The sequence below is a fragment of the Rhinopithecus bieti genome, unplaced genomic scaffold, assembly GCF_001698545.2.
Source record: "Rhinopithecus bieti isolate Rb0 unplaced genomic scaffold, ASM169854v2 scaffold_9899, whole genome shotgun sequence".
Taxonomy (NCBI): domain Eukaryota; kingdom Metazoa; phylum Chordata; class Mammalia; order Primates; family Cercopithecidae; genus Rhinopithecus; species Rhinopithecus bieti.
The window spans coordinates 7,363,750-7,379,074 of NW_016806979.1; the positions used below are offsets into that span (position 1 = coordinate 7,363,750).

The 15,325-nt window shown below is 49.7% G+C and overlaps 1 protein-coding gene across 3 annotated transcripts in view; it reads left to right on the forward strand.

The window, feature by feature from the left end:
- Positions 1–15,325, forward strand: part of CPAMD8 (C3 and PZP like alpha-2-macroglobulin domain containing 8) — a 120,964-nt gene that overhangs the window by 66,288 nt on the left and 39,351 nt on the right. For all 3 annotated transcript variants that reach the window (XM_017879539.1, XM_017879537.1, XM_017879538.1), the window contains 4 exons: positions 2,607–2,838; positions 3,998–4,151; positions 5,901–6,031; positions 13,123–13,174. In XM_017879539.1, coding sequence (XP_017735028.1) covers positions 2,607–2,838; positions 3,998–4,151; positions 5,901–6,031; positions 13,123–13,174 — 569 coding nt within the window. The remainder of the gene's footprint in view (positions 1–2,606; positions 2,839–3,997; positions 4,152–5,900; positions 6,032–13,122; positions 13,175–15,325) is intronic.

Consider the following 15,325-nt stretch of genomic DNA (forward strand, 5'->3'; position numbering starts at 1 on the left):
GTGCCTGGCCATATGTTCAAATTTTAAGGAACCTCCAGACTAATTTGCACAGCAGCTGCAGTGTTTTATGTTTCTACTAACAGTGTACCAGGTTCCAATCTTACCACATCCTCACAAGCACTTGCTATGCTATTTTCTTTTCATTTCTTCTTTCTCCTTCCTTCCTCCCTCCCTCCCTCCCTCCCTTCCTTCCTTCCCTCCTTCCTTTCTTCCTTTCTTTCTTTCTTTCTCTTTCTTGAGACAGAAAGAGTCACCCAGAGTCACTCTGTCACCCAGGCTGGAGTGCAGTGGTGCAATCTCAGCTCACTACCCCCTCCGTCTCCCAGGTTCACGCAGTTCTCCTGCCTCAGCCTCCCAAATAGCTGGGACTACAGACACGCGCCACCACACCTGGCTAATTTTCGTATTTTTAGTAGACACGGGGTTTCACCATGTTGGCCAGACTGGTCTCAAACTCCTGACCTCAAGTGACCCACACACTTCAGCTTCCCAAAGTTCTGGGATTACAGGCGTGAGCCACCGTGCCCAGCTTATTTTCTTTCCTTTTCTTTTTTAATATCCTAATTAAATACATGAAGTGTATCTCATTGTAGTTTTTATTTGCATTTCCCTAATGATTAGTGATGTTGACCATCTTTCATGTATTTATCAGTCATTTGTCTATCTTCTTTGGATAAATGTCTATTCAAGTAATTTGCCCATTTTTGAATCATGCTGCTGTTTTTGTTATTGAGTTTCAGGAGTTCTCTATATATTCTGGGTATTATTTCATTATCAGATATATGACTTCCAAATATTTTCTCTCATTGGGTTGACTTTTTACTCTGTTGATAGTCCCTTTTTTTTTTTTGAGACAGGGTCTCACTCTGTCACCCAGGTGTTCAAGTGATCTCCCAACCTCAGCCTCCCAAGTAGCTGGGTCTACAGATGCACACCACTACTCCTGGCTAAATTTTTAAATTTTTTGTAGAGATAGGGTCTTGCTGTGTTGTCCAGGCTGGTCTCAAACTCCTGGGCTCAAGTGATCCTCCTTCCTCGGCCTCCTGAAGTGCTGGGATTACAGGGGTAAGCTACCATGCCAGCCTTTGGTAGTGTCTTTTGATGCTCAAAATTTTGCAGTTTTCATGAAGTCCAACTTGTCTACTCTTTTTTTGTTGCCTGTGCCTTTGTTTTCATATTCATGAAATCATCATCAAACCCAATGTCATGAAGCTTTTGCCCTGTTTTCTTCTAAGAGTTTTATAGTTTTACTTTTTACTTTTAGGCCATGGATTCATTTTGAGTTAATTTTTGTATATGGTATTAGGTAAGGTCCAAATTCATTCTTTCGCGTGTGGATGTTTGCTTTTTCTAGCAGTATTTGTTACAAAGATTGTCTTTTCCCTAAAGTATCTTGATGCCCTTGTTGAAATCATTTGACTATGTTGTCAAGGTTTATTCCTGGGCTCTCTATTTGGATCCACTGGTCTGTCTGTCTTTATGCCAGTAACACGTTGATTTGATTATGGTAGCTTTTTGGTAAGTTTTGAAGTGTGAGCTCTCCAGCTTTATTCTTCTGGTTTCTTTCTTTGGCCACCAGAGTCCCTTGAGATCCATGTAAAATTTCAAGGTGGAGTTTTCTATTTCTGCAAAATAAAATAAAATTTAAAAGTCATTGGGGTTTATGAATGGGGTTCCATTGAATCTATAGATCACTTTGGGTAGTTTTGACCTTTTTTTTCCTTTTTTTTTTTTTTTTTTTGAGACAGAGTCTTACTTGTCGCCCAGGCTGGAGTACAGTGGCGCGATCTCGGCTCACTGCAGGCTCCGCCCCTGGGTTCACACCATTCTCCTGCCTCAGCCTCCCGAGTAGCTGGGACTACAGGCACCCACCACCACGCCCAGCTCATTTTTTGTATTTTTAGTAGAAACAGGGTTTCACCATGTTAGCCAGGATGGTCTCGATCTCCTGACCTCATGATCTGCCTGCCTTGGCCTCCCAAAGTGCTGGGATTACAGGCGTGAGCCACCGCGCCTGGCCAGTTTTGACATTTTAACAAGTCTTCCGATCCATGAACATGGGATATGTTTTCGTTTACTTATATCATTTTTGTCTTTTTTAGTTTCTTTCAATAATCTTTTTGTGCGTGTGTGACAGGGATCTCACTCTGTTGCCAAGGCTGGACTGCAGTGGTGGGATCACAGCTCACTGCACCCTCGACCACCTGGGCTCAAGTGAATCCCCCACCTCAGCCTCCTGAGTGGCTGGGACTACAGGCATATGTCACTACACCCACCTAATTGTTAAATTTTTTGTAGAGACAAGGTCTCATCATGTTGCCCAGGATGGACTGGAACTCCTGGGCTCAGGCAGTCTCCCACCTCGGCCTCCCAGAGTGCTGGAACTACTGGCATGAGCCACTGCACCCAGCCCATGTTTTCTATTCGAGTCAGAGCTGAGGGACAGTTTTTTCCTGTTGCCACTTTTGTGATGCCTTCAATGCTTGTTTCTAAGCTCCTAGGGTGCTTCTCTGAGCCATGCAACCTGGGTCATCCATGCCCACCTGCCCCCCCAAGGCATGGCCCTGGGGAAGGGCCCCCCATCATGGCTGTCTGTCTCTCCACAGTGACCCATCTGGTGAGGAGACACTCAGCGTGAAGGTCCCAGACTCCATCACTAGCTGGGTGGGTGAGGCCACGGCCCTGTCCACCTCTCAGGGCTTAGGCATCGCTGAGCCCTCCCTGCTGAAGACCTTCAAGCCCTTCTTTGTGGACTTCACGCTCCCCCGTCTCATCATCCGTGGGGAGCAAGTCAAGATCCCGCTCAGTGTCTACAACTACATGGGCATCTGTGCTGAGGTACTCAGCCCCCTAAATACATAGCCTTCTTCCATTCAATGGGGAGTTGGGACTGCTTTAGTGCTATAAGGGAGGCAGGGGTGGGACAGTGTCGGCTTGGGGGATTTAGGAGGGCGAGAGCCTCTCTAATGTTGGGGAGGCAGGGATGGGTGGGCTCAGCCTGGGGGGTTTTGGGGAGGATGCGTCATCTGTGCTATCAGGGAAGTAGGAGTGGGATGAGATCAGCCTCTGATTCAACAACCATCAAAGCCAGGTGGGGAGGAGGTGGAGACGCATGTGTGTGAGTGAGAGGGACTTGGTGTAAATGGAGCCGTCATCCCTGACTCCCTGGCCTAGCAGAGGCGTGCCTGGAGTGGTATCATATATGACAGCATGGAGCTTTCTCTGTAAAGGGCCAGATAGGAAATATTTCAGTCTTTGCCGGCAATACAATCCCTGTGGCAGTGAATCAACTCAGCCCTTATAACATAAAAGCAGCCTAGATGATCTCTTCTAGGGCACCTCTGTACCCATAGGCACACACATGCATGCAGAAACTAGCATGCCCACACACACACACGAATGCATATCCACATGCCTTCACCCGGTAGATGCACATGTGTGTACATGCATGCATGCACATGTGTATGCAATCTGTGCTTGCGTACATGCACATAAGTGTGCACCCAGGGACACATGCATTCACAGCACACACATGCACATGAATACACACACACGCACACACAGAGCTGTACTCTGACATCATGGAGCTGCACAGTTGGAGAGAGGGTCAGGAGAGGCCCTCTGTGGACCTGCTGTGGAAGAGGTTGCATCCATCTGGAGTCCCAGAGTGGATAGACATGCAGGAGAGGCAGCCCTGGCTGGAACTGGCAGCTTCAGTCCGAGGGAGATCTGGACCTGTGGGGATATGGAGGGCTGTGGGGAGGAGAGGGTGCCCAGCAAGACAGATGGGCATGAGAAGGCCAAGTGGGGCAGCAGACAGCAGAGAGTAGTTTATTCTGATCGGAAATGGAAAGGGGACCTTCCCGGGGGGAGCATGGCTCTTGGAAAGGCTGACAAGTCTGGTGTGTGCAGTGAGTGGTAGGATGTGTGTTGGACCTCGAGGCACTGGGAGGGGGCCTGGATTCCAGGCACCATGAGCCAATGCCACCCTCTGCAGGTGTACATGAAGCTCTCAGTTCCCAAGGGCATCCAGTTTGTTGGGCATCCTGGCAAAAGCCATCTGACTAAGAAGATGTGTGTGGCCCCTGGGGAGGCTGAGCCCGTCTGGGTCGTTCTGTCCTTCAGTGATCTGGGGCTCAACAACATCACAGGTGAGAACCCCACAGTTCTGGGGGTGTTCCCCCTCTCCAGACCACAAAAGGGTCCTGGCATTGACCCCAGTTGGGGATGAGGGCTGGATGGGGCAGCAGATAAGGTCAGGACTGTCCCAAGGAAAATGGGACAGCAACTGGGGCAAGCAGGACAGAAGCAATGGGCCCAGGAGGAGTGGGGAGGTGGGCCCTGGGGTCTCACCTGTTGGGGGAGCTGGGCTCTTAAGATGCCAACCCAGTGTAGCACACACACATACAGACATGCATATACACACACAAATCCATCCACACAGACACATGCCTGCATGTGTAGACATGCATACACACACAAATCCACACACACATGCCCACATGTGTAGATATGCATACACACACAAATCCGTCCACACAGACACATGCCCGCATGTGTAGACATGCATACACACACAAATCCACACACATACGCCCACATGTGTAGATATGCATACACACACACAAATCCACACACACGCCCACATGTGCAGACATGCATACACACACAAATCAACACACGCCCACACCCACATGTGTAGATATGCATACACACACACACACAAATCCACACACACACACCCACATAGGTAGACATGCATACACACACATGAATCCACATACACACACGCCCACATGTGCAGACATGCATACACACAAAAATCAACACACACACACACACGCCCACATGTGTAGATATGCATACACACACACATAAAAATCCACACACACGCCCACGTGGGTAGACATGCATACAGACACATGAATCCACATACACACACGCCCACATGTGTAGACATCATACACACACAAATCCTCATATGTACACGCCCACATGTGTAGACATACACACACACACAAATCCATACAAACATGCCCGCATGTGTAGACATGCATACACAGAAATCCACACACATGCCTGCATGTGTAGACATGTATACACACACACAAATCCACACACATGCCCACGTGTAGACATGCATACACACAAATCCACACACACATGCCCATATGCGTAGACATGCAGACACACATATCCACACACACATGCCCACATGTATAGACATGCATACACACACAAATCCACACACACCCACATGTGTAGACCTGCATACACACACAAATCCACACACACTCACCCACATGTGTAGACATGCACACACACACATGCCTACATGTGTATACATCATACACACACACAAATCCATACACATAGACATGCCCACATGTGCAGATACGCATTGCACATGCAAACCTGTAAAAACATATGCACATATGCACACACACTCACATACAAACTCGTACACACAAACATGGAAAAATGCACACACATGCATATACACACAAATACATGTACAAATACATACATCCATATGCACACACAAATTTGTACACACAAACACACAAATGCACACACATGCATATGCACAACAAACTTGCACATACAAACACAAATGTACACACACACTACAAACTCGTACACACAAATGCACTCACATGCATATGCACAAACTCTTACATGCACAAATGCATGCATATGCACACATGAGCCTGTACGTTCAAGCACATGCATACATGTGCAGACATACACACTTGCGTGCATGCACACATCTGCATATACACACGCACATGCACACACACACATATGTACGCGCACACACCTGGGACGAGGATAGCGATGGGACAGCCCCCACCCTGGGTGGGGACCTGTTCTGAGACCAAGACATCCAATTTCTACAGCCAAAGCCCTTGCTTACGGAGATACAAATTGCTGCCGGGATGGGAGGTCCAGCAAACACCCAGAGGAGAATCACGCCGACAAGAGGGTCCCCATCGGGGTGGATCACGTCAGGCACAGTGTGATGGTTGAGGTAAGGCGATGTCCTCATCTCTGGTGCTTGGCCAGGGCCTCATTTCTTCAGCCATGAAGCTGGGGCCAGCTGGAGTGTGTGGTCTGAGGCTGAGCCAGGGCCTGGGCAGCCTTCACGGGTTGTGCTTGAGAGCTCGGGGTGCCTGGACTTTGGGGTACTTCCTCGTTGGAGGATCATGGTGGTCCGATACCTCCCTAAAGTGCAGAGTGGGCTTTGGTGAAGCAGCCTGGGACTCTTGAAGGGCTGCAGCAAGTACCCCCTGACCCCTGGGTGAACTATTTAGGAAGACTGTGTCCCTCATCTCGTGCTTGTCATAGGCATTTGTCATTTGTGAGCACCATGACTCAGCATTTGGGGCATTGTCCTTGGATGGCCTGTGTAGGAAGGACACAGAGCTGCAGGGGGCAGGGGCAGGCGCCAGGATCTCACAGACACCCTGGCTGTGAATCCAGGATCGGCCACTTACCATCATCTTGGGAAGCATCCTGGCTTTCCAGCTCCGCTCTGCAAGACAAGAGGGGCTCAGCTTCATAAAACGGGTAGGAGACCAGAGACGACACACACAGATGTCTCAAGGCTGGGCATGCAATAGCCACCATGCCTCATCTTTTCTTGACTGCATGGACACATCAGAGCCCTACTGAGGCTCCATTTGGTGCTGTACCAACAGCAGCCCTTAAAAGCAGCCCCAAGGGTCTCACATTCCCCAGAGGCCCAGCTGCAAACAGCTGCTCTCCCTCCCTGCTGGGATCCTGCTGGCCCTGAACACAAGTGGCTCCTGTGAGCACCAGGAGTCACGTGCCCACTGGGCAGAACTCCGGAGCGGTGACAGTGGACAGGTCACCGCTGTGGTGTCGTTGATGCGATGTGATGGGTTCCTCGGGGACAAGAGCACTGTCAGGTGGGGACCGAGATCTCTGTGAGCCAGCAGGATGGGATGGTCCTGATGGGGAAATGCAGAGACCCCTGGTCACCCTTTGCCCAGCCAGGGCATCCTCCCTGGGCCACAGCCTGCCCTCCTAAGGTCCAAGAAGGAGGCAGTGAGTGCCTCTGAGCTGCAGAACCTGGAGGCCTGGTGTTCTTGCCTCCTCCCCTTGCAGAAGGGGTTTCTCAATGCACACAAAGGGACTCTTGAAGATCTCCTTCCCCGGAGCCTTTCCTCCCATCCACGCCGCAGAATGATCTCTGCACCTGCAGTATCCACTTGTCCAGCTTTCTGCAGGAAGCTCTGGGGAAAGATATAGGCATCAGAAGACTTGAAATGTTGATGCAAAAGATGAAGCTACAATTAGAAAAGCAATTTATGAAACAAGAGGCACCAGGATGTGTGGCTTGATAAAGCAGCAAAATGCTCCTCCTGCCTCCTCCACTGGAGGGCTGTGGGTGCCACCGACTGAGCTGGACTTAGGAGCAAGAAGCTGAATAGGATGCATGGGTCAGTGGGGAAGCATCACCTGTGCACGGCCCATCATGGGTGCTGCACCAGGGTGGGGATGGCTTGGCAGGTGCAGGCAGTACGGACACCACCCTGCCTTACTCCCCTGCTGGCCTGCAAGGGGACTGCAATCCTCTATGTCTACTGGGAGGCTGAGAGCTTTCAATCATCTCCACATAAATTTCACTTCAGTGAAATTCCAAGGAGCAAAGAGGAGGCAGGAATAATTCGGGCCTCACTGGAGTGATACGAGGCTTGGCCAGTCAGGGAGTGGGCTCTGGAGTGACAGCCCCAGATTCGAATGGAACCGCTGGATGGTTAAATGAGAGTGTCAGTGAAAAGCCTCTCATGGTGTCTGGCCTGTCTACTAAAGACCCATGCGCTGTTGTCACATAGGCATTTATAACAGTCAACTGGGAAATCCTATACCAAAGTCAGGGATACACTTTCTATTTTAGGAAATGTCCATCAGTTGATGAATTAGAGAAATGAATGTGGGTCGATGAAATGCAGTTCCTCAATGCAATGGAATATTATTCAACTGTGAAATGGAGTGAAGGGCCAGGTGTGGTGGCTCACACCTGTAATCCTCGTGCTTTGGGAGGCTGAGGCAGGAGGATAGCTTGAAGCCAGGAGTTGGAGGCTGCAGTGAGCTATGATTACGCCACTATACTCCAACCTGGAAAACAGAGCCAGACCCTGTCTGAATGAATGAATGAATGAATGAATGAATGAATGAATAAATAAATAAATAAATAAAATGAAGCACTCACTGATCCATGCTACAACGTGGATAAACCTAGAAAACGTGATACTGAGTGAAAGAAGACAGACACAGGCCAGGCACAGTGGCTCACACCTGTAATCCCAGCACTTTGGGAGGTCAAGGTGGGCGGATCATCTAAAGTCAAGAGTTCGAGACCAGCCTGGGCAACATGGCAAAACCCTGTCCCTACTAAAAATGCAAAAATTAGCTGGGTGTGGTGGCACACACCTGTAGTCCCAGCTCCTCAGGAGGCTGAGGAGGGAGGATTGCTTGAGTCCAGGAGGTGGGGGTTGCACTGAGCAACAGAGGGATTCTTGAGACACTGCACTCTAGCCTGGGCGACAGAGCCAGACCTGTCTCAAAAAAAAAAAAAAAAAAGTCAAACACAAAAGGCCACATGGTGTATGATTCCATTTATATGAAATGCCCAGAACAGACAAATCCAGAGAGGCCGAAAGGAATGAAGCACAGATCTGTGCTACAAGGTTGCAGAAAAGCCCAGCCGGAGCTAGTATTCGTGGCATCGTGTAGGCTCCATGTTCTGAGATCTGGCCCCGAGCCAGAATGGGCATAGAGGCAAAGAAGATTGGAACCGGGATAGACAAGTGCAGCCCGAGATGGGCTAATGCTCAAGGAGCAAACCCAAGCCACGGCAGAGGGGCAGAGTGGAAGAGATGGGCATCATTGAGGAAGTCAGCTCTGGGGTCCTCTGTGAGCTGAGTCAGCAGAGGTTTCTTGGGATCCAGTAACCATGAGGAGCCCCTGAATTTGTGCCCAGGGCCCCAGCCAATGGTCAGCCAGAGGCACAGTGCATGCTTATTATATCAGTTCATTCTTACATTGCTATAAAGAAATACCTGAGACTGGGTTATTTATTTATTAATTTATTTATATTATTATTGGTTTTTTAGATGGAGTCTCACTCTGTCACCCAGGCTGGAGTGCAGTGGTGCAATCTCAGCTCACTGCAACCTCCACCTCCCAGGTTCAAATGATTCTTCTGCTTCAGCCTCCTGAGTAGTTGGGACTACAGGCGTGCACCACCACACCTGGCTAATTTTTATATTTTTAGTAGAACGGGGTTTCACCATGTTGGCCAGGTTGGTCTTGAACTCCTGACCTCAGGTGACCTGCCTGCCTCGGTCTCCCAAAGTGCTGGGATTACAGGCATGAGCCACTGTGCCCAGCCATGACTGGATAATTAGTAAAGAAAAGAGGTTTAATTGGCTCACAGTTCTGTAGGCTGTACAGGAAGCATGGTTGGGGAGGCCCCAGGAAACTTACAATCATGGCGGGAGGTGAAGGGGAAGCAGGTGTGTCTTACATGGCTAGAGCAGGAGGAGGAGGGAAGGGGGAGGTGCTTCACAGTTTTGTTGCTATTGTTGATGTTGTTGTTGTTGTTGTTGTTGTTGTTTTGAGACGGAGTCTCACTCTGTCACCAGGCTAGAGTGCAGTGGCATGATCTCAGCTCATTGCAACCTCTGCCTGCCTGGTTCAAGTGATTCTCCTGCCTCAGCCTCCCAAATAGCTGGGATTACAGGCACCCGCCTCCACGCCCCGATAATTTTTATATTTTTAGTAGAGATGGGGTTTCACCATGTTGGCTAGGATGGTCTCGATCTCTTGACTTCATGATCTGCTTACCTCGGCCTCCCAAAGTGCTGAGATTACAGTCGTGAGCCACTGTGCCTGGCCGCTTCACAGTTTTAAACAACCAGATCTCATGAGAACTCACTCATCACGAGAACAGCAAGGGGAAATCGCCCCGTGATCAAATCACCTTTCACCGGGCCCCTCTTCCAACCTTGAGGATTACAATTCAACATGAGATTTGGGCGGGGACACAAATCCAAACCGTATCACTTACCACCAGCAGAATGGATCTGGTTCTGTCTCTATGGATTTGCCTATTGGACATTTTGTATCAGTGGAATCATACAGCATGTAGCCTTTTGCCTCTGGCTTCTCTCGCTCAGTACAATGTGTTTAGGCTTCATCCACAGTGCAGCATGGATCCGTGCTTGCTTCTGTGGCTCAATCATATTCCATTGGATGGATGGATCACATTTTCTTTATCCGTTCGCCTGTGGTGGACATTTGGGTTATGCACAGTTTTTAGGATTATACAGCTGTTCAAAATATACCGTGAGGTCGGGCACAGTGGCTCATGCCTGTAATCCCAGCACTTTGGGAGGCTGAGGCAGGAGGATCGCCTGAGGCCAGGAGTTCGAGACCAGCCTGGCCAACATGGTGAAACCCTGTCTCTACTAAACTATACAAAAAATTAGCCAGGTGTGGTGGTGGGCACCTGTAATCCCAGCTACTCAGGAGGCTAAGGCAGGAGAATTGCTTGAACCTGGGAGGCAGAGGTTGCAATGATCCGAGATTGCGCCACTGGACTCCAATCTGGGCGACAGAGTGAGACTCCATCTCAAAAAAAAAAAAAGAAGCCACCGTGGGTTACAATGGCCTGGCCCTGCCCACTGCTCCCAATCCCTTTCCCAACAAGGGGCCAGGCTGGTAGACAGGCGGTTACTGAGGCCCAAGCAATGCTTCTGGGGCTTTCCCTGGTGCCCCCTAGCTTAGCAAATGACCCATTGGCTCCACATCGGGCCTAACAGGTGTGAGATGAAAGTTTGGCAGGTGGATGGCTCGGTGTAGCCTGAGATAGTGTCCTCAGGCTCTCAGCACCAACCTTGGGAAGTTAACTAGGAAGTGGATGTGAGTGGGGACAAGCGTCTCCTGGACTCATCAGTATAGACACATGACAATTTCAAGGAGAGCTTTGGAATGAAAGTAGGCAAGGATGAGAAAATATAACAAGAACTGACAGTCAGTAGCACTGAGAAGACTCCAGACCCCTTCTGAAGCATGATAACCCCATCACAGTGTGAGGCTGGGGGTCCTTATCCCCAACTTAGAGATGATGAAATGGGATTTCAAAAGGTTGAGTGAGTGGCCCTAAGCCAGTCAGCAGGAATGGTTGTATTAGGATTCACCAGAGAAACAGAAGTCCTCCCCACACACATACATAGAATGAGATTTGTTATACACACACACTCACACACATACATCTGTAGAACAGGTTTATCATAAGGTACTGGCTCATGCACTTATGGAAGCCGAGAAGTTTACAAGCTGCCCTCTGCAAGATAGAGACCCAGGAGGCCAGGCGTGGTGGCTCACGCCTGTAATCCTAGCACTTTGGGAGGCCGAGGCAAGCTGATCACCTGAGGTCAGGAGTTTGAGACTAGCCTAGCCAACATGGTGAAACCCTGTCTCTACTAAAAATAAAAAAGTTAGCTGGGCCTGGCATTGGGTTCCTGTAATCCCCACTATTTGGGAGGCTGAGGCAGGAGGATCACTTGAACTCAGGAGGCGGAGTTTGCAGTGAATCGAGATCACGCCTTTGCACTATAGCCTGGGCAACAGAGTGAGACTCCATCTAAAAAAACAGAACAAAACAAACAAAAAACAAAACAAAACAACAACAAAGAAAACAAACAAACAAAAACAAGCTAGAGACCCAGGAAAGCCAGTGGTGTATCTAGAAGACCTGAGAGCTGGAGAACCAATGGTGTAGATTCCAGCCCAGGTCTGAAGGCCTGGGAACCAGGAGCAGGAGAAGATCGATGTCCCAGCTCAAGCAGTTGGGCAGAGAGTGGAACCAATCTTCCTCTGTCTTGTTCTATCAGGAGGAGCTCAACAGCTTGGATGGTGCCCACTCACACTGGAGAGGGCCGTGTGCCCTACTCAGTCCTCCAACACCAATGCTGATCTCTTGCGGAAGCACTTCCTGGGCAAGCCCAGATAGAGTGTTTAACCAGCTATCTGGGCATCCCAGAGCCCAGTCCAGTTGACACCTAGAATTGACTATTCTAGGCTGGGCGTGGTGGCTCCTACCTGTAATCCCAGCACTTTGGGAGGCCGAGGCAAGCGGATTGCTTGAGGTCAGGAGTTCAAGACTAGCCTGGCCAACTTGGCAAAATCCCGTCTCCACTAAAAATATAAAAAATTAGCCTGGTGTGGTAACATGTGCCTGTAGTCCCAGCTACTTGGGAGGCTGAGGCATGAGAATTGCTTAAACCCAGGAGGCGGAAGTTTCAATGAACTGAGATCACACCACTGCACTCCGGCCTGGGCAACAGAGTGAGACAGTGTCTCTCAATAAATAAATAAATAAATAAATAAAATTGACCATCCTAATGGGGAAAGGGGCTGCCAGGCCACCTGGCTGCAGCTGCCACATGTTAACCCTTTGAGGTCTGATCCGAGGGCCCCCATAGGGGCCGTGTTGGTCAGACCAAGCCCCGCAAGGTGTAGGGGGTTAAATTCTAGGCATCCCTTTTAAGAGACTGAGACAGCTGCCTTCTAGTTTCTGGGGTCATCCATAGAAGAAGCAGAAGGGAGAACCCAGATGGAAGAGACAGGAGACAAGGGATGTGGTGGACAGACAGTGGGACCGAGCCCTGTCCTTGGCAGATGGAGGAGCCCCTCTCACCATGCTCATGGATGTCAAATGAGGCCTCAGAACCTGGCCTCATTTGTCCTCATTAAGTCCCCTGCCCAGAGGGAGATGGGAGGACGGGGGTGGCCGGGAGGGTAGGGGTGTGAACCCCATGACAAGTTTAGAAGTAGTTGGTGAGTTTCTTTTGGCCAGCAAAGGGGAGCAGCTTCAGTGTCCCCCTTGGAGCCTGGGAAGTGGGTGGCCCTGTCCTGCTCCACGCACCTGTGATCTTGGTGTGACTGTGCTGATACCAAGTAAACCCTGGAAGCACAGTTACATGCTCCGGACTTGAAGTCATTAGTGTGGGAGAGCCAGCTGCTCAGCTGAGCTGACCATCCGCCTCACTGCCCCGGCACTCAGTTCTCCTTGTTTCTTTGTTTCAGGCCGAAGGAGTTCCCCGAGCGTACACCTACAGCGCATTCTTCTGTCCCAGTGGTGAGTCCCCTGTACCCATCCTGCTAAGGTGTGGCCAGCTGGCTGGGTCAGGACTTTGGCCTTCCCCATTTCCCACAATGGGGGGGTTGTCCCACTGCAAAGTGAGTACCTGCCCTTCCCGGGGGAAGGGGGCACTGTGGTGTAGGAAGAGCGATGTCCTAGCTAGGGACAGGCAGAGCCAGTGAGGGTGGGGCATCCACCACGCAGGGAATGGATACACAGGAATGTGCACTGCAGATACCAAGCAAAGTTAGGCTGGCCGGGCGCGGTGGCTCACGCCTGTAATCCCAGAACTTTGGGAGGCTGAGGAAGGTGGATCATTTGAAGTTAGGAGTTTGAGACCAGCCTGGCCAACACAGTGAAACTTATCAATACTAAAAGTACAAAGTTGGCCAGGTGTGGTGGCTCACGCCTGTAATCCCAGCACTTTGGGAGGCTGAGGTGGGTGGATCACGAGGTCAGGAGTTTGAGACCAGCCTGACCAACATGGTGAAACCTCGTCTCTACTAAAAATACAAAAAATTAGCTGGGCGTGGTGGCGCGCACCTGTAATCCCAGTTGCTCAGGAGGCTGAGGCAGGAGAATCACTTGAACCCGGGAGGCAGAGGTTGCAGTGAGCCAAGATCACGCCATTGCACTCCAGCCTGGGTGACAGAGTGAGACTCCATTTCAAAAAAAAAAAGTACGAAGTTAGCCAGGTGTGATTGTGTGTGCCTGTAATCCCAGCTGCTTAGGAGGTTTAGTCAGGAGAATCTCCTGAATCCAAGAGGTGGAGGTTGCAGTGAGCTGAGACTGTGCCACAGCATTCCAGCCTGGGTGACAGAGTGAGACTCCATCTCAAAACAATGACAACAACAATAACATGCGAGCCTGGACCTAAAGATCACACCTTACACGAGAATGAACCCAAAATGGATCACGGACTTACACGTAAAACTATAGTGCTTTTAGGAAAAAACATAAGACAACCTGGGCAACATGGCAAAATCCCATCTCTACAAAAAATTAAACAGACAAACAAACAAAAACTTAGCCATATGTGGTGGTGCACACCTGTAGTCCCAGCTACTTGGGAGGTGGAGGTGGGAGGATTGCTTGAGCCCAGGAGGTGGAGGTTGCAGTGAGCCTTTATTGTACCTCTGCACTCCAGCCTGGTTGACAGAGAGAAACTCTGTCTCAAAAAAAGAAGGGAGGGAGGGAGGGAGACAAGGAAGAAGGAAGGAAGGAAGGAAGGAAGGAAGGAAGGAAGGAAGGAAGGAAGGAAGGAGAAAAGAAAGAGGAAGGGAAGGAAAGGAAAGGAAGGAAAAAAGGAAGGAAGGGAGGAGGAAAGGAAGGAAGGAAGGAAGGAAGGAAGGAAGGAAGGAAGAAAAGAGGGAAAAAAAGATCTTGACTCACTGCAACCTCCATCTCCTGGGTTCAAGTGATTCTCCTGTCTCAGCCTCCTGACTAGCTGGGATTATAGGCACCTACCACCACGCCCGACTAATTTTTGTCTTTTTAGTAGAGACAGAGTTTCACCATGTGGGTCAGGCTGGTCTCAAAACTCCCGATCTCAGGTGGTCCACCTGCCTCAGCCTCCCAAAATGCTGGATTCTTTACCAAAGTTGAGCTCTCCTAGGTCCTTTGCATCTCTGTATAAATGTTGGAATCCGTTTAGCAATTTCTCCAAAAGAGCCTCCTGGGATTTTGATTGGGATTGCTTTGAATCTGTAGAACCATCTGGGAAAGAACTCACATGTTCGTGATAGTTCATGAACATGGTCTAGCTTTCGTTGATTTGGGTTTTCTTTTGTTCCTCTCCTCAGCCTTTTCAATTTTCAGCACGTTGCTCATCTTTGGTCAGATTTATCCCTGAGCATCTTATCTTTTTGTTTTTTAGAGAGGATCTTGCTTTAGAGAGAGTCTTGCTTGTTTTTAGAGAGAGAATAACCCAGGCTGGAATGCAATGGTGCGATCATGGCTCACTGCAGCCTTGAACTCCTGGGCTCAAGCGATCCTCCTGCCTTGGCCTCCCAAGTAGCTGGGATGACAGATACATGCCACTACTAATTTAAAAACATTTTTGTAGAGATAGGAGTCTTGCTATGTTGCCCAGGCTGGTCTCGAACTCCTGGCCTCAAGCAATCTTCCTGCCTCAGCCTCCTAAAGTGC